This window comes from Dioscorea cayenensis, chromosome 15 (genome assembly GCF_009730915.1).
Source record: "Dioscorea cayenensis subsp. rotundata cultivar TDr96_F1 chromosome 15, TDr96_F1_v2_PseudoChromosome.rev07_lg8_w22 25.fasta, whole genome shotgun sequence".
In the NCBI taxonomy this organism is placed as follows: domain Eukaryota; kingdom Viridiplantae; phylum Streptophyta; class Magnoliopsida; order Dioscoreales; family Dioscoreaceae; genus Dioscorea; species Dioscorea cayenensis.
This window is the reverse complement of record NC_052485.1, coordinates 5,903,015-5,922,787: the sequence shown is the minus strand read 5'-3', so window position 1 is coordinate 5,922,787 and position 19,773 is coordinate 5,903,015. Positions and strand designations below refer to the sequence as shown.

Below are 19,773 nucleotides of genomic sequence, written 5' to 3'. Positions count from 1 at the left end.
AAAAAAATATATTTAAGATTACTATAAAACAATAATACTTTTAAAAAAGAAGATAATAAATATAAAGATTTAATGTTTATGTACAAAACCTTAAAATCAGAAAAATTTTATGGACTAAATTTGAGAAAATCTCTCTAGCATTTTAAGAAAGATCACAAATGGAAGATAATTAGTAGTTCCTTCTCAGTATTCTTTTGCAAATGTCTCATGACTCTCAATTATTTTCTTTTGTATTCACAAACAAAAAATTTAATATATTCATACACTTTTTATATTTCAATAATTTTTTTGGATTCTACTGTTTAAAGTCATATCTTGGATTCGCTTGAAAAATCCGTAGCACCAAACAAATTGAATTACATGCAAAACTTGCCAAAATCTAGTACTACCAAATGAGCCTTTATAGAGAACGAAGTGAACAAATTTTATTTTGCTAGCCAAAAAATTAATAAATTAAATAAATAAATTCTTCTCTTTGGTATACCTCTAAAAATGCACCTTTTTATGTATTGGTCTTTCAATGAAACCAAATATTATGTATACTCTTTAAAATTCAATTCATTTGAAAATATACTCTTTTATCTATGCATATTTTGCATTAAATGACAAAAAAAATCTTGTGTATATATACCCTAAGTGATAAGAACGACAACATATAATAGACTATCATATTCTTTATTATCCGTTGTTTGGTGTGCCAATAGGATATAATAGTCTTATCCTATTGACCCACTTTATCCTATCGGCCATATAATAATGAATCCTATTGCGAGTCAGGACAAAAACAAGTAGGATATGATAAAAAAATAAATTTACTTTTTTGCCTTATTATTTGGTTTTTCTCTTATCTAAGGTTTCATTATATCTCTTCTTTTGATCTCTTAAACATGATGCTTGGGACAAGAAGCTTGTCAACAACTAGATATAACACAAATTTCACTATTTTAAATAGGATTTTACATATTTAGAGTAGTTAAAAGGTTTCTCCATCGATCTCGTGCTTAAGCCGATTATTTTTCATCTAAATATTTTTTTTAATTATGTCTTATTTTCACTTTCTCTAGTCTGATGATTGTTTTTAAAAAAAAATAATTTTGACGTGATCTATTTATTTTCCATTAATGATTTGTTACTCTAGCTTTATATCATATTGATGACTTTGTGTATGATTTGCTCTAAGAAAATAGGTATTAACTATAATTTTTGCAAGTTGGTGATATTGCAATTAATATATTTGTGGATATTATTTATAAATTATTTATTTTTTAAAAATGTAAAATATACTTATAAGTAAATCATTAAGGAAAAATTCAAAAAAAGTTGATTTTTTAAAAAAATATATAACTATATTATAAAGGGTAATTTTGTCTATTTACATATCATTCATATCATATCCTTACCATTCCAAATATAAAATAGGATAACAAAATACTATCTAATAATTTATCCGGTGCGTATCAAATATATGATAGGATATGAGCTTATCATGCCTATATCTTTTTTTACTTCTATCCAGTCCTTATATCATATCCGTCCATTGTTCACCAAACGAACTCTAAAAGTTTTTAATAGTCATTAAATTAATACCCATATCCTTTCTTACTCCTATCTAGTCCTGATATTATATTCGTCTATTGTTCAGCAAACGAACCATAAAAGTTTTTAATAGTCATTAAATTAATTTTTGTACATATAATTTCCGTAAAAAAATAAACTTATCTTATTAATTATATTTGAATCCTAAAAATTTTTAATGGTGACCAGGTCAATAATTTTTGTATATGTACTCTTATTATTATTATTATTATTATTATTATTATTATTAAATAAAAAAATTGACAGAAACTTTTTAACCACTCTAAATGTGTAAAATCATATTTCAAATAGTGAAATTAGTGTTATATCTAGTTGTTGACAAATTTTTTGTCCCAAGTATCGTGTTTAAAAGATCAAAAGAAGAAATATAATGAAATCCTAGATAAGGAAGACAAACCAGATAATAACACAAAAAATTAAATTTATTATTTTATCATATCCTCCTTGTTTCTATCCTGACTCCATTCATTATCATGTGGCTGGCAAGATAAAATGGGCCAATAGAATAAAACTATCATATCCTATTGACACACTAAACAAAGGACAACAACAGGATATGATAGTCTATCATATCCTCTCGTTCTTATCATGTCTACCAAACTGGCCCTAAGAGTGTATATGCATACACTCTTGTTATTGTTTAGAATTTTAGATAAGGTTTTGCTTTATTATTATTATTATTATTATTATCATCATCATCGTTGTTGTCTGCATTATCGATGTTGTTATTGTTGGATTTCATGATTGGTTCGGAAAGAGCGGAATTCCAGAAGAAATCTTACATTGTATAGGATTTTTTAGGTTGCAAGAAATTTTATGATTTTTTAATGAAAAATTATTGTTGTAGAATGTAAGATTTTATAGGGAAATGTAAACCATTTCATTTCTCTCCTAATTTATTTTAAATTATTTAATGTTTTTATTATGATTTTTATATTATTATGATAATTTATACATAAACTTTTTTATTGTACTAAACCAAACACTCATTTATAGTATTAATTTTTTTTTAATTTTTTTAATAAAGTGAATAAATCACATTTCACTTTAAAGATTTTTTTTTTACCTTTTTTTCTTTAAAAAAGTTTTAATAAATTATTTTTGTATATTATTTATTTATTTTGTATCCAAGCAAACACATTGTAGTTTGTACTTATCAATGAATGAAGAAGTAGAAACAAAGAATAATAAAGAGGGAGAAGTACATTTTCACTCCTTTTTCTTCTTCTCTTTCAACAATGAACACTGAAAAATAATGAGATGTGGAACAAGGCAAGGCAAAGTACCAAAATGCATGCATATATTTGGGATTTCACTGCTGTGAAAGTTCAAAGGTGGCATTTAAGTTGGGTCAAAGGCCGAGTGAATGAGAGTTAGTGTGGCATGGTTTCAATGTGCTCATCACGTACATAAAAGGTTGGTCATGTTCTTCAACTTGCAACCATTCAAAAGGATATCTAGTTAGTCAAAAGGCAATCCCAACCACAACATTATTACCTTTGATTTTGGAGGTCAAATTGTCCTTCTTCTATAATTAAAGTAAGGAAATCTCATTGATTAAAATGAAAATGAATTCAAAGTTATAGGGATAAGAAACTTTTTATGAATTGCTACTATATTTTATTATTTCATTCATTAAGCAGATATTACTTTTAATTATTTTTGTTATGTCCATATATATATATATATATATAACGATGGAATACTTCTTAGATAAAAAAATAAAGTTTTAAAATGATAGTTAGACCAGTTATAATGTGCAAGCCATAATGTTGGGGGATTAAGGAACAACATATAATAAGATGATAAGAATGACTAAAATGAGAATGCTGAGATGGATGTGAGATGTTATTAAAAATAATTGATTAAAGAATAAATTTATTCAAAATAGATTGGAAAGTGCCACATTTTATTGATAAGTTTAAAAAAATCAATTAATTAATATGGAATGTTTTTAAATGATTAGATACTCGCAAAAAAAGTTGGAAGTTCTTAAAAAGAAAGACAGTGGGAAAATATAGGTAAGTCTAAAAAAATAATTTGCATAAATTTTATATAATAATGTTCGTGCTTAGTTTGTCTAATGCTTACATTTTTGACAAGAGGAAGGAAGAATTTATGTAGTTGACCTTAAATAATTGAGATTAATGGCTTATTTGTTGTTGTTGTTGTTGTGGTGTGTATATATATATGTGTGTGTGTGTGATTGTAGAGGATTTGGGAGTGATATAATAATATATTTTTTAATCATTTTACCATCTTGTATAGCCTCTACCAAATTAAGGAAAGACAATATTTTCATTCAAAATATCTAAGCAATAGATTCAAACACCATGGCATGAAAATTATGTACTATTAACATTAATTTTTTGTTAGTATAGTACATTGCATCTTGAGAAATACAAAAGTTAAAAGACCTTTGATCTAAAATTACTAGCCATATTGTATAAAATTTGATTTGCGAGATTTTATTACTTGGGTTCAAAATATGTTGAATGCTTGACTATCAACAGGCTTACAATCCATTTTTTTATCAGCTAGGTGAGGGGGTGTATTAGCGTTTGTCGCATTTCTAAAAAAAATAACAATAATAAAAAAAAGGCATCAAAACTAAGCGAAGTGTTCATGGAGTGGATTAGCAACGATAAAAATGTGTTAATGAAGTAGTGTTAGGGTGCACTAGCAAAAGACATGGAGTTTGGTGGCAAACAATGTGGGCCCAAGTACCCGCACGCTGCCAAATACCATCCAGTCTACCTTTAATTCTAGTTATGCTCACCAACAAAGTATATTGTTCTTATTTATCCTTTTTTTTATTTGAAAAATTCCCCAAAATTTTAACTCTCAAGAATTTAATTTGTTTGCAAATAACGTCATTGCATGAATGATAATATTAGACCCAGTTCCAGTAATATGATAAGAAACTTTCAATCAATGAAAAAAAAAAAAAAGGTTTTTATATAAATTCTTGCATTATTGAAATATTATGGATCATAACTAATCAGTGATGTTCTTGATTCAATATTGGTCTTGTTTAGCAAGTCTTCAAGACATGTAAAATTTAAATTAATAAATTATGAAAGACTTCTTTTTAATAGTTGTTACTGTTGCTCAATATCACCTTCTTCTTAGCATGATTATGTTTGAATGGCTTGTTAACGTGAGAATATCTCAACATTTATGTTGTTCGCATCAACAAATTTTCTCACACAACTATTATCCAAAAATTATATGCTGGTCTAGACCTTATATGATAATTGTAATTTAGCCAATAATCCTCTTTTATTTATTAGCAATGCATCAACTATGCAAAAGTGTTTATATTTTACTGAAAAAATAAGTTCAAATCTCAGTTCATGTAAGATGAAGGTATAAATGTGTTAAAATAATAACTTCACCCTAACATATGTTGTGACTTTGTCCATTTTTTTTAAAGTGATATTTTATAAATTAATTGATTAGTTATTTGATGATTCATTATTATTTAAAAAATTGTAGAATTTTGATTATAAATTATAAACAGAATTATTTATTTATTTTATTGTTTAAAAACTTACAGATTTTAGTCTTTATTGTTAATTTCTTTCTACCGCAAAAAATAGAGAATATTTTTATTTATATATTAAAATTATTATATAATGATTTAACATCTTAACCTCCAAGTTCTGTGTAGACAATTACCTTAACCTTTTTTACCATTTTTATATTTTTCCTCCCTCAAAAAATAGTTTTGTTTTATACTATTGATGGCCATAAGCCCCACAAATTGGATTTATATGATAAATATATTAAATAACCGGTTAAAAAATTTTCTACAAGAATTTATTTATTTTATTTATATAGTGTTTTTTTTATATAATTAAAAACCTTTCTGGTTTCTTTCTGGCCACCTTTTCTAAGCTTTGTTGTCTTGTCATCTTCCTCTTTTTATCACAATATTTAAATAATACTTTTTGAGTTATTATAAACTTATAAACCAAAGAAACTAAAATATCAGAACTTTTTTTTTTTGTCATTGAATTCTTTCTTTCTCTTCAATTTTAATTTACTAATTAATTAAAAACTATTTAAATTATTATATAATCCCTCCAAATACTTAAAAAATGAAATGTAATATGTACCATAGACCAAAATTTATAAGTACTTAGTAATATATTCTCTTTTTGACAGTTGGATGTTGGGTTGGTAGATTTGGACAGTGGTGATTCACGTGATTTTATTATTACATTTTATCATAAAATAAAAAATTCATGGAAATTAATTTAATTAATGAAAAATCCAAGTAATAGTGACAATTAATTATTTTTGAAATAAATGGATTAGTTATTTAATTAAATATAAAATTTGAGATAAATTTTTAATTAATTAATTATTAACTAATAATTTAAAAAAAGAAGACAAATTGTCCCACTCTTACTGACACTGTTCCCACCAATGTCTTCTTCTCTTTGCTTCTCTTTGAAATAGTTTTCCTGCTCGCCTTTTGCTTTTTGGAACTTCGAAATCAGCAATCATCTCTTCCTTTTCAGTTTTCACCTCCATTGCCGCTTCTTCTCACTCACTCTCACTCATCTCCATGATAAAGATTGCTCCTTTGTTGTCTTTGGTTCCATTTCTTCAGCCATTTCCAATGTGTTTCTAGTTTTACATTGTATTTGAAGTTTAATGTTGTGGTTTGTGCCAAAGATGAGACCTTTGTGTCTTGTTTGAGATCTTGTTGCTTTGTTCTGTTGTGAGTTTTTTGCTGCATTTTGTTGGGATTGAATGAGTGGTGGTGAGATGGAGAAGTATGAGGTGCTGGAGCAGATTGGGAAAGGGGCTTTTGGGTCTGCGTTGCTGGTGAAGCACAAGGAGGAGAAGAAGAGGTGAGGTTTTCTTCTTTGGAGTTTCATAAAAATTGCAGCTTTTTGGTGTTTTAATTTTGGTTTTAATGTAGGTATGTTTTGAAGAAGATCCGACTTGCTCGTCAGACTGATCGCTGCCGCCGGTCTGCCCACCAGGAGGTTTGTTTCTTTGCTTTGTTGTTCTTTAGTGTTCAGCATTTGCTTAATTTACAGTCCTTTTTGCTAATTTCCAAATTGTTTGCGCAATGCTGTTGATTTTTGTTTGAATTTGTTTGGTTTATTGTGGTTTATTCAATTTGATTATAATTTAGTAATCTTTTTTTTTTTCTTGCATATACTTGTTTTGATGTTGTATATTGAGAGACAGTTTTGGTTGTTAGTCAATTTTCTGTTGAGAAGTTTATTCTGGAAAGTATTGTTATCAAACGACACTGAAAGAAATTTGCTTTCTTATTTGTTGGTTCAGATGGAGCTTATTTCTAAAGTTCGGCATCCATTCATTGTAGAATACAAGGATTCATGGGTAGAGAAGGTTAGTAAGTGGTCCTCCTTTTTGAGTTTTATCTAAACTTCACTACATTCTTATTCAAAGTGTGTCGGAAATGTTTTTAACTTAATATCTGCTTGTTTGGCTATTCATGTTTTAAGCTGTATTTTGTAAAGTTTTTGATAGTATTAGTAATTTTGCTTGCAGGGCTGCTATGTTTGCATTATCATAGGCTATTGTGAGGGAGGGGACATGTATGGATTTTGTAGACCATGGCTTATCAAATCTATTTATAAATTTTTATTTTGTTTATGGCTCTTGAAATATATATCAAAAACCTTATCTTTGTTTTTTTCTTCTTGTTATTTGTCCAGGGCTGAAGCTATAAAGAAAGCCAACGGAACTCTGTTCACTGAAGAGGTTATTACTTTGCTAGTCATCGGGACCATAATGTTCTTCTATGTGCTCATTTTGCTGGTTCATTTTTTTCTTTTTTTGACACTCATTATAAAGTTTGTCCTTGCTTGGCTCATATTTAGAAGCTTTGCAAATGGCTTGTTCAACTTCTGATGGCGCTGGATTACTTGCATAGCAATTATATTCTCCATCGTGATGTCAAGGTTGGTGAAATTTCAGCCAATTTCAGTTATCACCTCCAAATCTACTGTTTACTAATAATTTCAGAAGGCCTGTTCAGTGTTCAAACATATTTCTGATGAAAGATCATAAAATACGCCTTGGTAAGTAACTTCTTTTGCAACCATCTCCATCAAATTCATCAAATTTAGGTTTTGATATTTCTGATGTTGGCTCTTTATATTTTGGCCATTGTCTCTAGGTGACTTTGGGCTTGCAAAAATCTTAACATCTGACGATCTGGCATCATCAGTGAGTATTTTTTCAAGTAAATTAGTTTCACTTGTTATGTAATTAACTTATGGTGATACACTTGGTGACTGATGTAGGTTGTGGGCACTCCGAGTTACATGTGCCCTGAACTTCTTGCTGATATACCATATGGTTCGAAGTCTGATATTTGGTCTTTAGGTAAGCTGTTGTTTTTTTATGTAAGACAGCTCAATTTTATTTTTCTTTTTAAGAGACACTTGAGCTTGCATTCATTTGAAGTAATGTAGCCTGATGGTTTATTTTCTAAATCATTCAGGATGTTGTATATATGAAATGACTGCCCTCAAGCCTGCATTTAAAGCTTTTGTAAGTGGCAAATCAATTATTTGCAGATCAAACTTTGATATTATTATTGCTTTATTGATGTAACATGTTGTAAGCAATTTTCTGCTTTACTTCTTGATTTTTCTGCTTTCCTTTGGAAAGGAATTGTGTTCTTAACACATGATTGAACTGTTGCAATTTTGTTGAAATGGCCATTTGAGGTTCTATAATCTATGCCATAAATGATTCCCCTTTTGAGGTATCACTAGAGGATGTCACATATGAACAGATGATGGAATTTGATTTGACATATGCAGAACAAATTATGTTTTTTTTTTAATTTAGAATAGTCACAACTATAGTAAAATATTGCTGAAACATGATGCCGACACCTTCTGGGGCTTTCTCAATGGAGGTGTTGTCCATTATGCCTTTATTCTTAATCAGGATATGCCCAGATTATAGCTTTAGATGCTTGGCATGCATTTCTTGGTTTGGATTCGTATGCAATGTTTGGTGAATTTATCTTTCTTTTATCTGTCTTCTTCAGAATGTGGTCAAGCCACTGTACCAAAGAGTACTCTTTTTTTGCTTAGTTTACCATGATGAAAATTTGATCAACTCTTTGTTTCCAAGCAGGATATGCAAGCACTTATAAACAAAATTAACAAGTCTATAGTGGCTCCTCTTCCTAGTTCATATTCGGGTGCATTGTAAGTTCTATTCTCTACCTGTTTGTCATGCTCAATCTTTTTCAACTGTGAGAATGATAGACTTGTATCTATTGCTTTCATGTCTTATATACATTCTTTTTTTTAACTATTGGTGTGCTTAGCCGAGGACTCATCAAAAGTATGCTGCGGAAAAGCCCAGAACATCGTCCAAGCGTATGCATTTCAACTTAGAATTTTACATTTGCATAATTAATCACTAGTGTTATGCTAACATGCATTTATGAGATTAATTTTTTTTGCCAGCTAAATTTCTGCTGAATATTTTTTTTTTGTTCGTTTTACTCTTTGAAGGCCGCAGAACTTCTCAAACATCCTCACCTGCAGCCTTATGTTTTCCAAATCAACCTAAAAGCTAGTGCACCTCGTAAATTATTTCCCATCAAGCAACCTGCTAGCAATGCTGTAAAGATGATCAGGTTTCCTGATGATGAAGAAGATTCGTTGTGCAAGGACAAAGAAAGATATAAAACTTTCAGTAATGAGAGAACCCTCAAACTGACTCAGCCAGCAAGTCAGCAGGATTCTTTTTGTTCAACTCAGAGCATAAAACATTATCCTGATTATATACATCGAAAGATCAAAGATTTGTCATTGGGCAGCAGTCAAGTTGGAGAATATGGTTCTGAGATGACAATCAGTGAAAAGACCATAAGTAATGCAAAGGCATCTGGATACACTCCTTCAAAAACCATTGCCACTCCTGGAAGGAAATTGGATCAATCAAGAACTACGTATACTAGGACAACCTATGATATGGTAAGCTCTAAACAACTCCTTGCTTGCAATCTTGATTGTTAAAGGTAGTCATTTCCATTGAATGCATTTACCTTGAAATCTGAACCATAGCTTTTAGAATTTTTCTTAGCTTGCATTTCTATGTGACTGCCTCCACATATGCGCAATGATTTTTACTTTAGATGCAGACACTTAACCTGAATTCAAACTTCATTGCAGGGAAATTGTTTGTACATTCCTCGCAAAAATGAAAAAGTCAATAGAAAAATGCATTTTTTTCGTTATAGGTAAAATTCATTAGCAAATTGTATGTTATCTTAACAAAACAAGTGTAATTGAAACTGAAGCCAAACTGCATTATATTTCTTCATTCATTGTAGATACATATAAAATGCACGACAATATGGTTGAATTTTTTACTCACTTATGCATTGCCTCATGAACATTCTCAGCATGACATTTACCCTCTCCATTTCAAAATACAGGATGTATTTGCCTTGAAAATTTATGATAGCATTGTGTATCAAATAATGTAAGGAAGTTACTTGGTTGTGGCCATCTCATGTGGACTTATTATGCTTCAAGTTATGTTTTATATGAAATTTGATATAGTTTTTGTAACTGTTGTTTCCTGACACAGCGCCAACACTCTAGAACTCCTGCAGACAGAAATGCGCAGCCAACAAGAAGAGCATCTCTACCTTTGCCTACATTTAAAACTCCCCTCAGAAAGAATCATAGTGTTCTCGACGGAATGGGTTCCCCTGATGTGTCAGTGAATGCTCCTCTCATCGATAGAATAGCCGAGTTCCCTCTAGCCTCATACGAAGACCCTCTTTTTTCCATCCACAAAATCTCATCCCCTCAAACCTTCACGTCAACCCCGCCGCATTGCGGTGACCGCTCACTCACCAAGGACAAATGCACAATCCAGATATTCCGCACCGAGGGGGACAACGGTAGTGACTCCTCAGGCAAAAACTCAAAGGCAGTGGATGCTTCAAGCCGAGGATCATCAGAATCTCGCCAACGCAGGTTTGACACTTCATCGTACCAGCAGAGGGCAGAAGCATTGGAGGGGTTGCTTGAGTTCAGTGCACAGCTACTGCAACAAGAGAGATTCGAAGAGTTGGGAGTTCTACTGAAACCATTCGGTCCTGAGAAGGTCTCTCCTAGGGAGACGGCCATATGGTTGACGAAGAGCTTCAAAGAGACAGCACTATAGCTCCCGAGGAGTATGTACTTAACTCCTTAGTTAACTAGTGATCACAAATCTCTTGTGCTCTAGTTTTGTCATGTAAAATAGATTGAAATGCTGAACTCCAGCATGTGAATGTTCTCAAGTCTCTTGCAGCTTGAACATCCATGTAAATTTTAGCTATTTCAAGTCATTTAATTTCAATTGGTACCGAAAGTTGCTATAAAGGATTGTAAAGTACGCAGACTATGAAGTATTTACCCTTTGCCCGCACAAGAAGCTAGTGAACAGTAAATATATATGCTTGGCATGATCTGCAGCAAAATGTACAGAAATCCATAAATTATTGTCTCCTCTGTCAGCTACTGGGAAAATGACTCTTCTGCACAATTTTTTAGTCAAGCAATGGAAAAGATCATCAGTAAATTGTAAGAAGAATAACAGTTATCCAATTGCAAGTTAAAACAAATGTACAAGACTTTGTTTTCTTCTGAAATTCTTCAGCAGAAAAATTAGCATGAAGATTGTGAACGTAAGCAATCATCAGATATTTTCAATTGCATTCTTGGTTAACATCAAAGCAATTACAAAAGGATTTTCTCCTCCAAATCTCTCTACAAAGAAATAAAAACGAAAACTCAAACCTCTATAAACAAATTAAGATGAAAGAAAAAAAAAACCAAACATTCTTGAGTTAAACTGAATCTCTTCTGCAGTGTCAATACCGAGTTCCAAGAACCTGAAACCATAAAACAATAAATCATTTTTGAAGAACAACATGCAATTATATCATGAAAACTGCAGTAATTAAAATGAAACCAACCTCATAGGCTAAAGATTTGCAGAAATTGGTGTTTGCTGTCATTACAGTGCTTGTTGAACCACATTCACTGTCTTTTAATGAGATGCTAGATTTGTCAAGCTTGATTGACCATGGATATTGGTAGCTCATTGCAGTAGTACCGACATGAGAAGAAGATCGTTGCATCCGAACAGCTCTAGGAATATTCCGTCCTTCCACCGATGGCCTTCGCTTACTAGATTGCCTTTCCCAAGCATCAGGCCTTTGTTTTGGTGCACTTTGCGAACGCGCCTTCGCTCTTGAAGATTCAGTATTTGCCATGTAATTCGGATACAATGAGTAATCAGGCATGGATGCAGCAGAGAAATACTGTGGACTGCTTCGTGCCGTGTTGAAGGAAAACTCTTCAAAGTGACCACTGCAAGCCTTAGGACTAATATCAGTAAAAACCGAAGGTGAAGAGGATATTTGATGAATGTCCATGTTTGAAGGCTCATAAGAACATCCATAGTAATCAGAGAACCTGTGATCCTTTCTTTCAGACTGTGCCATTGAGTAACTATTTCTACTCTTTGTGCTGCCTCTTGATTCACCAAGATCCATCTCCACAATCTTGGCATTGTCCTCTAAACACCTCTCCTTTTCCTACAAATACACAATTCATAATTCTCTGCAATCTTTGTATGAAACAAAATCATCGAAAAAGACTTACAAATGACTGTCGAAGCCGGGGATGCTGTGGTGATCTTCTATAAACAGATTGCCTAGGCAAGTTTGTCTGACCTTCTTCCATCATTCGAATACGTTGAGCTCGAGCTCTTGCTTGTGCAGTAACAAGAGCCTGCATACATCGGAGAGTTTCCGAAGCTTGTTTCCTCACAAGATGACCTCTAACTAAAGCTTGCAACTTCACCAAACCTTTCAATGCACACAGAGCTTTTCTTGCCTGCAAAAACTCCTCATTTTATTATCTTCTTCCAATGTGATCAAGATCAAGATCAAGATAAAGATAAAGATAAAATAATAATAATGTACCAGATAGGACCGGAAAACAGACTGAATCTTAATAGCTGCAGCTTCCTCAATTGAGCTTGTTCTACCATTGGTTTTACTGGTGAGACGAATAACAGCAGCAGCAGCCTGAGCAGCGGCAACAGCAGCGTCTGCGGCCGCAGCTGTGGCCACAGCCACAGCCATTGCATGCCTTTTCTGATCAAGATCAACATCTCTCAAACCAAATGGTGATGAATTCTCAACCAAGTCTTGAGAATTCAAGTCTTTGGCTGCTGCAGATCTTCTGAAACTCCATCTCCTCTTCTCTTTCAATGTCGGTATCGAAACCGGAGTTCCTCCAGGCAATTCAGTTGCTTTGTTACTAATAATATTCTTCTCTTTCTCCTTCTCCTTCTTGCCTGTCAAGAAGCTTCTCAACCATTTGCTAGTCTTCCCCATTACTGCTAATCTTGAAAAAAAACTTTCTCAATTCTCAGTGTTGCAAAGGCATGATCAGTTTGTTCATGCATGAAAGATGTTATAATGTATTGCTTTTGGGTTGCCAGCTTCTCATTTCTGCATCACATTCATTCCAAGGATTTGATTCCTTTACAAGCTTTGATAATTTTTAATCACTTGTCCAACTCCTCTTGCAGATATATATAATAAATCTGAAGGACAGAGTTAATGTGCTCTGTTTTCAGCTTTAAATTTAAATGTGAGAGTCAGAAAAGCCATGTGGTGCAAGCTGCAGGAATCCATGTACAGTAAATATTAATTTCTCTCTGTCTCTATTACTTTCTTTCTTTATCTTAAAATAAATTTGATAAACATGTTGGGGAAATATGATAATGAATGCGTTTCTTTGAAGTTTCCCATTTGGTAATTTTGGATTGTGATTAATCTTTGTGCTCGTGATCCAAGAAAATGCCAAGATGGTTCTCAAAAGAGCAACTTATGTGTCCTGTTGTTTTCATTCTCATGTTTGTTTTCCTTTGTTAATCAATCCTTACCATGTTTGGTCATTTAAATTCTATTTTGTTTGTTAATTAATATTACCTTAATATAAATAGATTTATGTTATTGTCTGTGTCTTTATAGCTGATTTGTACCATTTCCTTTGTTTAATTATATTAGCTTTTCATACATTAATATTTTCTTAAAAAAATAGATAATCCACAATTTTGTTAAAAAATAAAAAATAATTACAATACTACAGTACATTGGAAAAAAAAAAGAAATTATAAAAAAAACCGAAAAAATCTACTAGAAGTGAATAAGATCTCAAAACAGAGAAAACTAGTAACAAATTAACCATCCACGTTTGTTCCCTAATGTTAACGATGATTTATGATTTATCTAAGAACTTGAGGCTTTTTTCAGACAATAGAAACCGAGTTATCTAAGATAGTACTTTTTAATATATTTGTCACTAGAAAGTTTGATTTAATCTATTTCTTCATTTATTATATATGTATGTATATGAATTGGTGGTTGTGGTTTAAAAGACAAAGGTCTAGTTAGTTCAAGGAAATAGACGGACACCGACACTTTTAGAGTTGAATGAAAAGTATGGACAACTAACTAAGCAATGCATTGTGTTTGTTAAGACCATAAAAAGCTAAAATTAGTTGGCCAATGCATGTTAGGTCCATGTCTTGCTACCTGTGTTGACCTTGTGTTGGTATAAAGGAAGCACCAGCATCATCTTTGTGTTCTTGATTGAAGAGTTCCTGATGAACTTGAAAAGATGCTTTCATCCTCTGCAAGACCTTCTTGTTTTTTTCCCTCTATTATTCCCCAATTATTTATCTGGAATCAAGTGGTAAAGGAAACACAACAGAAAGTACTTTTGGTTTTTTTTATTTGACCATATTAGGTACTTTTATATTTGTTTTTATAAATTGTTAAATATAATATATCTTTATAGCATATGCAACATAAAATGCCACTTTGGAATGTTAAAAAAAAAGGTGACATCGCCGACAAGTACTATCAAATGAATAAATATGTATAAAAATACATTAGATACGGTAATTTAATGATCCATAAAAATTTACTGTGTGAAGTGAGCTGACACAAGAGATATTATTGACGTCCTATCACATATGTCTAAGATAATATATAATGGAATATAACCCCACGATGATAAATCCCTCTGTTATGTAACTTTTAAATTGACAGGTTTACATAGTATACCAATATATGAATACCATTGATTATAGTATTATACAGGGTTGTCCATTCACTATTTTAATAAGATACCACTTGGGTATCAATGGTTCTCGAATATATAATTTTCTTCGAATATGGGGACTATATTGAATATCTTGTAAATATAGATGAAAAATAAATGTAAATGTTACCATTAAATACTAAAGCACAAAATTTTTTTTTTAAAAAAAGTGGCATTTAAATAACAATGATAATGATATGATGTGGAATCTGGTGAAGTAGCAGCATGTGAAACCCAAGTTGGAAGGAAGCAACGTGAGCAGATGCTTTTCCAAGCTTTGTGAGGTCTTGAGCACATCTGCACATGCATGCTTGCCTTATTTTGTTGTCTTCACAAGATGAGATGGTTTCTTTTCTTTTTTTTGTTTCCCTTGGTTCCCACTTCCCAGGCTTAGGCTTTTATGAAATATTAACTACTGATAGTAACCTTAATAAGGACTTATACCCTCTAAATTGTAGCCTTTTGAGCATAACCTTGTGTACAAGGAACCTGATTCTTTTAGCACTTTAGCTCTGAATCTTTTCTATACCTTCTTTTTCATGCTTTCTTTCATTTCCCTTTATATATTTTTAAGAAAGAATAGTAATCATTGAAGAGAAATCCTATAAATATTTAGAATTGTTGAGTAATTTTATTTACAGAGGATGCATTGCACCAAACACTAGAATAGCATCACATTGTAGCTCAATCATTTATGATTTATCACCAAACTGTTAAATAACAAGGAATGATATATACGGTCATATCATTTTAAATTCAAGATTTGGACTTACTGAGATCTGAATTTCTCTCATTAAACAAAATCATAGGCAATACGAACAATGATGCTTAAATAATATAGCACATACAATTAATAATTTAGCCGGAATATAAATGGATCACAGATCAACCCTGAAATTAATATATTTCTCCATGAAAGAATTTAACGTTGGACACCTTCAAAGATTAGTCAACAATTTGGGAGAGAAATGACAATTCATTCAAGTTGTGAACAAGTTGAATGAACAGGAAATAACACAAATAAATACAATGATAGAAACATGGTCACTGTACTCTGTCCATGCAATTAACCAATTAATGTATTTGTACACCAAGCATTATATTGCATTAATATATCAAGAACAGTAAAATAAAAGAGTCAAACATGTACATCATATCATTAATTTTATATGGTAAAACCAGCGTAAACCAGTCAAAAGACAGAATTATAGACTCAATTTATAGTTCTGAGATTGAATGGTGAGAAATAGAGTTCAAATAGAAGAATCCCTCTTATTTTTCAACTCAATTAGGGAAGGCAATTCAACCAGTGGGGAAATACAACATATTGAACATGTAACCTTGCTTCTTACAGTTATATGATAAATTACAAAGTTAAACAAAAAACAAAAAATAAATAGATGATGGGTGTTGGAGTGCTCACCTATTTTTTCCAACGAACGTCACTTATCTTTCACATCCACTCCATTCTTCCCTGCGATTATAACAGAGGTTGCCATGTCCAAAAACAACCCATGCTCTACAACCCCTTCAAATGCTGAAATTTCTTTCCCAGCAGCTGCTGCATCCTTGATTGGGCTCTTGAAGTACAAGTCCACAATATAATTTGAGTTGTCAGTAACATAAGGTTTCCCTCCTTCATCCAACCTGAGCTTCGCATCACATCCTTCTTCTTTAAATAGATCTTGCAATCTTATCAAGTTATACTTCCAACAGAATTGCACGACTTCCACCGGCATCGCCAAACCACTACCACCTAAACCAGTCACTAGCTTTGTCTCATCAGCAACAACCACAAACTTATCTGATGCAGCTTCAACCATTTTCTCCCGGAGAAGAGCCCCTCCACGTCCTTTTACGAGGTTAAGGAACGGATCAACCTGTTTCAATACCAAACCCATTCAAGAAATTTAGGTAGACAAAATATTGAGATTAAGATGTTCTCACAGAATAACAACATCCACAAGACTAGAAACTTTCTTCTATACAAACAATTAAACAATAACACTCGCAAAATGATCAAGATAACTATCATATTCTCTTCAAAACACCCAACAGTAAACCTGTAAATGATTCTGTACATGGCCAGTTTTCTTCTCCACAAACCTCATTTGACATTCTCATCTATCCCCATTCAATAAAAAGAAAATACAAAATACATAATAACCATCCTATGCATTTCTCATCTCATTAAGTTTTGCTAGCCAAAATCATCTCAACTCACCAAGATATGATACCCACCCACAAAAATCATCATCAACTAGAAAAAAAAAGCTCACTGTAAAAGGAAGATAATACTATTAACAATTTTAGACATCTTTAATTATCAGAAGCCCTTGACAGTTTACACAATCTCAAGCACTTGATATTCCCTATAGTTATAGTCAACTACAAAAACAAACCTTTAAAAAAAAAAAAAATCCTTCCACAAGAAGAAAGACACTGCCATTGGCACACAGAAGGCAGAGTTGGCACTGTCAATATGATATACTAGGAGAATCCATTTGAGTTTAGAATAATAATCAAACGTATAATAAGCACCAAGCATCCAAATTTTAATTATATCAATCAAATAAACTTATCAAGGTGGTCCATCTGAAGTTTATATCTATCTCACCGTTTTTAATGCTGAAGTACAATCTATTAATATGACAAAACCTGAAATAACTAATGATGCCTTGCAGTTAACAAATTCAAAATAGTAGAAAAATAAAAGAAAATTTTCTATCAATTCTTTTAAGGTATTGTACATGTGTAAAATTAGTTCAATCAGTAATGCCTATACCACTCCAAGAACCTTTTGGTGCTTTGTCCAGTTCAATTGGTACAATTTAGAGGCATGGTCACAATTGATAAAAGTTGAACCAGGGGAATGCCCCAGAAAATAATATGATCTACCTCACAAATGCATTATTGAAAATGCGCAATGTGCTGGCATAATATGATCAACTATAGCATATATGAGACAAAAAGTTACCAACCCAGGTGCAAACATTGGCATCACATAGCGAGAAAAATAAAAAGGCAAGAACACATCAAGTTCCATCATCAATAAGGATTAAAAAAACTGTTGACAGGTTCAAGAAGGCTAACTATTTCTCCTACAAAATATACACTCTGAATTTCATCAAATCATCAAAAACAAATTTTTAAAACAATATGCAAATCAATCACAACTTTATAAAAGAGTTAAGTATCATGAAACTAAATTATGAAACAGCAGACCATCACTGCTAATTTGAAGAACCAAAATTTTTATCAACTCAACGATGTTTTACTAGTTCTTATAGTGTAGTGCCCCCCTCCTCTAAGATCCATGATCTTTCCGGCATTCACCAAATTATCACTTTGCTGATTACTCACAATTATACAACCAAAAATCATTCATGTACAAAAGAACATCAAGGAAATAGTCCTCTTTCAATCAAGTAACAATGAAAAGGCCCTAAGAATTAACACAAATAAGTGAATTTCTTAGCAACAACAAACCTCATCAGCGCCATCGATGGCGAGATCAATATAGGGGTGATCATCAAGAGTGGAGAGAGGAATGCCAAGGGACTGGGCCTGCTCAAAGGTGCGCTTGGAGGTGGGGACTCCAACAATCTTCTCAAGCTTGCCAGAGGAGAGAAGGGCGCCAAGCTCAGCAACAACGAACGCGGCAGTGGATCCAGTGCCGAGACCGAGGACCATCCCGCTGCGCACATACTCGACGGCCTTGACGGCGGCAATCTTCTTGAGATCGTCTTGGGAGAGGGTGGTGGCGGGAGGGGAAGGGGAGGGGGAGGAGAGAGATCGGATGGTGGTGGAGGTGCGGCGGAGGAGGGGGCGGGTGGAGCGGCGACGGAGAGGGAGGGAAGACGGCGGTGTTAGGGATAAGGTGGCAGCCATTTGGGTGGAAGAGGTTTAGGGTTGGTGGGTGAGTGGGTGAGAGAGGGAGAGGATGATTGAAGGTTGGGAGGAAGAGAGAGAGGGTTTTTGGTTAGGTAGTTAGTTTTGGATTTGGTGGTGGGAACCACTGACTTAGTTGGTTGTTGATAAGAATTAGAACAATATTTTATTGTGTTAATGTTGTAAACATTAGCAAATGAGTGGAATCAATATATATATATATTTTCTCTCTTTTAAAAAATATATATATATATAAACCTTTTGTTTGATGTATATTTGTTCAGTTTTAATTGGGTGATTTTTACACTTGATGTTAACCATTGGATAGCCCAATGGTATAACACCAAAATATAAGGGAAGGTTATGGGTTTAAATTCCTCCCCCAATAGCTATACTCACAGTACTGTTCATACACTATTCATCCGGGAGGCGCTTGTCGTCTATTATTTTAAAAAAAAAAAATTTACTCTTGGTTAATCATGCTTATAATATTAGTAATGTCTCTTTCAGTGAGTATGGTAAGAAAATTTGGTTTTAGTATTGGTTGGTTTTTGGGTGGTGATTTTATTTTTTATCGTTCTGTAAGCTTCATCAGATTCAGAGGAGTTTGATGATGTGCCAGAGTTTGATGGAGGATGAAAAAAAAAAAATAATAATAATAATGGAGGCGGTGGTTACTTAATTTGAATGAATTTTGAATTAGGTTGTGTTTGATGTGGGATTGTGTGGGGATTATGTGTAGCTCAGTTTGGACGCTGTGGTGCCCATTAATTTGTTGGAGAATTAGATGGGGAGAATGGAAACCTAGGAATGGTAATTTTTATGACTTGGTGAAGTTTATAATTATTATTTTTCCCCTAAATCTTTTGGTTTTGATTATTGCATTGGTTTGTTGGATTTATTGATTCGCTGTTTTTCATTCAGCTTATTATATGAAGTTTGGGAAAAAAAGAGCAAAAGCTCAAAACAAAGATTAAAAGAAAAGATGATGCCGATCACACAGGTCATCAAGCCAATGTGGTCGGCCTAAGCCTTGGAAGAACAGAGAAAGCTGAGAGCAGTTTCTGCCGAAAGAAGCCAACGC

General features: G+C 32.6%; 3 protein-coding genes across 3 annotated transcripts; 1 reads left to right on the top strand and 2 right to left on the bottom strand.

Moving 5' to 3' along the window:
- The first annotated feature begins 6,040 nt into the window (after nt 1–6,040).
- Nucleotides 6,041–10,971, top strand: LOC120278023 (serine/threonine-protein kinase Nek2). Its single transcript, XM_039284909.1, has 14 exons — nt 6,041–6,461; nt 6,533–6,599; nt 6,907–6,972; nt 7,135–7,181; nt 7,302–7,347; nt 7,467–7,547; nt 7,625–7,667; nt 7,766–7,815; nt 7,893–7,974; nt 8,093–8,142; nt 8,740–8,813; nt 8,936–8,987; nt 9,126–9,590; nt 10,210–10,971. Exons 1-14 carry the CDS (start codon nt 6,361–6,363, stop codon nt 10,792–10,794), a joined length of 1,809 nt encoding a protein of 602 aa, XP_039140843.1. The 5' UTR covers nt 6,041–6,360; the 3' UTR covers nt 10,795–10,971.
- Nucleotides 10,972–11,249: 278 nt separating this feature from the next.
- On the bottom strand, nt 11,250–13,211 carry LOC120276992 (protein IQ-DOMAIN 14-like). Its single transcript, XM_039283730.1, has 4 exons — nt 12,605–13,211; nt 12,282–12,515; nt 11,591–12,214; nt 11,250–11,506 (listed from the first exon to the last, which is right to left on the bottom strand). The coding sequence occupies exons 1-4, from the start codon at nt 13,019–13,021 to the stop codon at nt 11,486–11,488; spliced, it is 1,296 nt and encodes a 431-aa protein (XP_039139664.1). The 5' UTR covers nt 13,022–13,211; the 3' UTR covers nt 11,250–11,485.
- Nucleotides 13,212–15,993: 2,782 nt separating this feature from the next.
- LOC120276697 (probable ribose-5-phosphate isomerase 3, chloroplastic) lies at nt 15,994–18,750 on the bottom strand. The gene is made up of 2 exons (XM_039283376.1): nt 18,288–18,750; nt 15,994–16,678 (listed from the first exon to the last, which is right to left on the bottom strand). The coding sequence occupies exons 1-2, from the start codon at nt 18,687–18,689 to the stop codon at nt 16,241–16,243; spliced, it is 840 nt and encodes a 279-aa protein (XP_039139310.1). The 5' UTR covers nt 18,690–18,750; the 3' UTR covers nt 15,994–16,240.
- Nucleotides 18,751–19,773: the final 1,023 nt, after the last annotated feature.

Excerpts from the sequence above, each read along its gene's own strand:
- LOC120278023 (XM_039284909.1), top strand. The coding sequence starts at position 6,361 with ATGAGTGGTGGTGAGATGGAGAAGTATGAGGTGCTGGAGCAGATTGGG. Across the intron at positions 8,814-8,935 it reads AGTTCATATTCGGGTGCATT|CCGAGGACTCATCAAAAGTA; the intron begins GTAAGTTCTATT and ends TGGTGTGCTTAG. Across the intron at positions 9,591-10,209 it reads CTAGGACAACCTATGATATG|CGCCAACACTCTAGAACTCC; the intron begins GTAAGCTCTAAA and ends TTCCTGACACAG.
- LOC120276992 (XM_039283730.1), bottom strand. The coding sequence starts at position 13,021 with ATGGGGAAGACTAGCAAATGGTTGAGAAGCTTCTTGACAGGCAAGAAG. Across the intron at positions 12,215-12,281 it reads CCCGGCTTCGACAGTCATTT|GAAAAGGAGAGGTGTTTAGA; the intron begins GTAAGTCTTTTT and ends GTGTATTTGTAG. Across the intron at positions 11,507-11,590 it reads GCAAATCTTTAGCCTATGAG|GTTCTTGGAACTCGGTATTG; the intron begins GTTGGTTTCATT and ends TTATGGTTTCAG.
- LOC120276697 (XM_039283376.1), bottom strand. The coding sequence starts at position 18,689 with ATGGCTGCCACCTTATCCCTAACACCGCCGTCTTCCCTCCCTCTCCGT. Across the intron at positions 16,679-18,287 it reads CCATCGATGGCGCTGATGAG|GTTGATCCGTTCCTTAACCT; the intron begins GTTTGTTGTTGC and ends GTATTGAAACAG.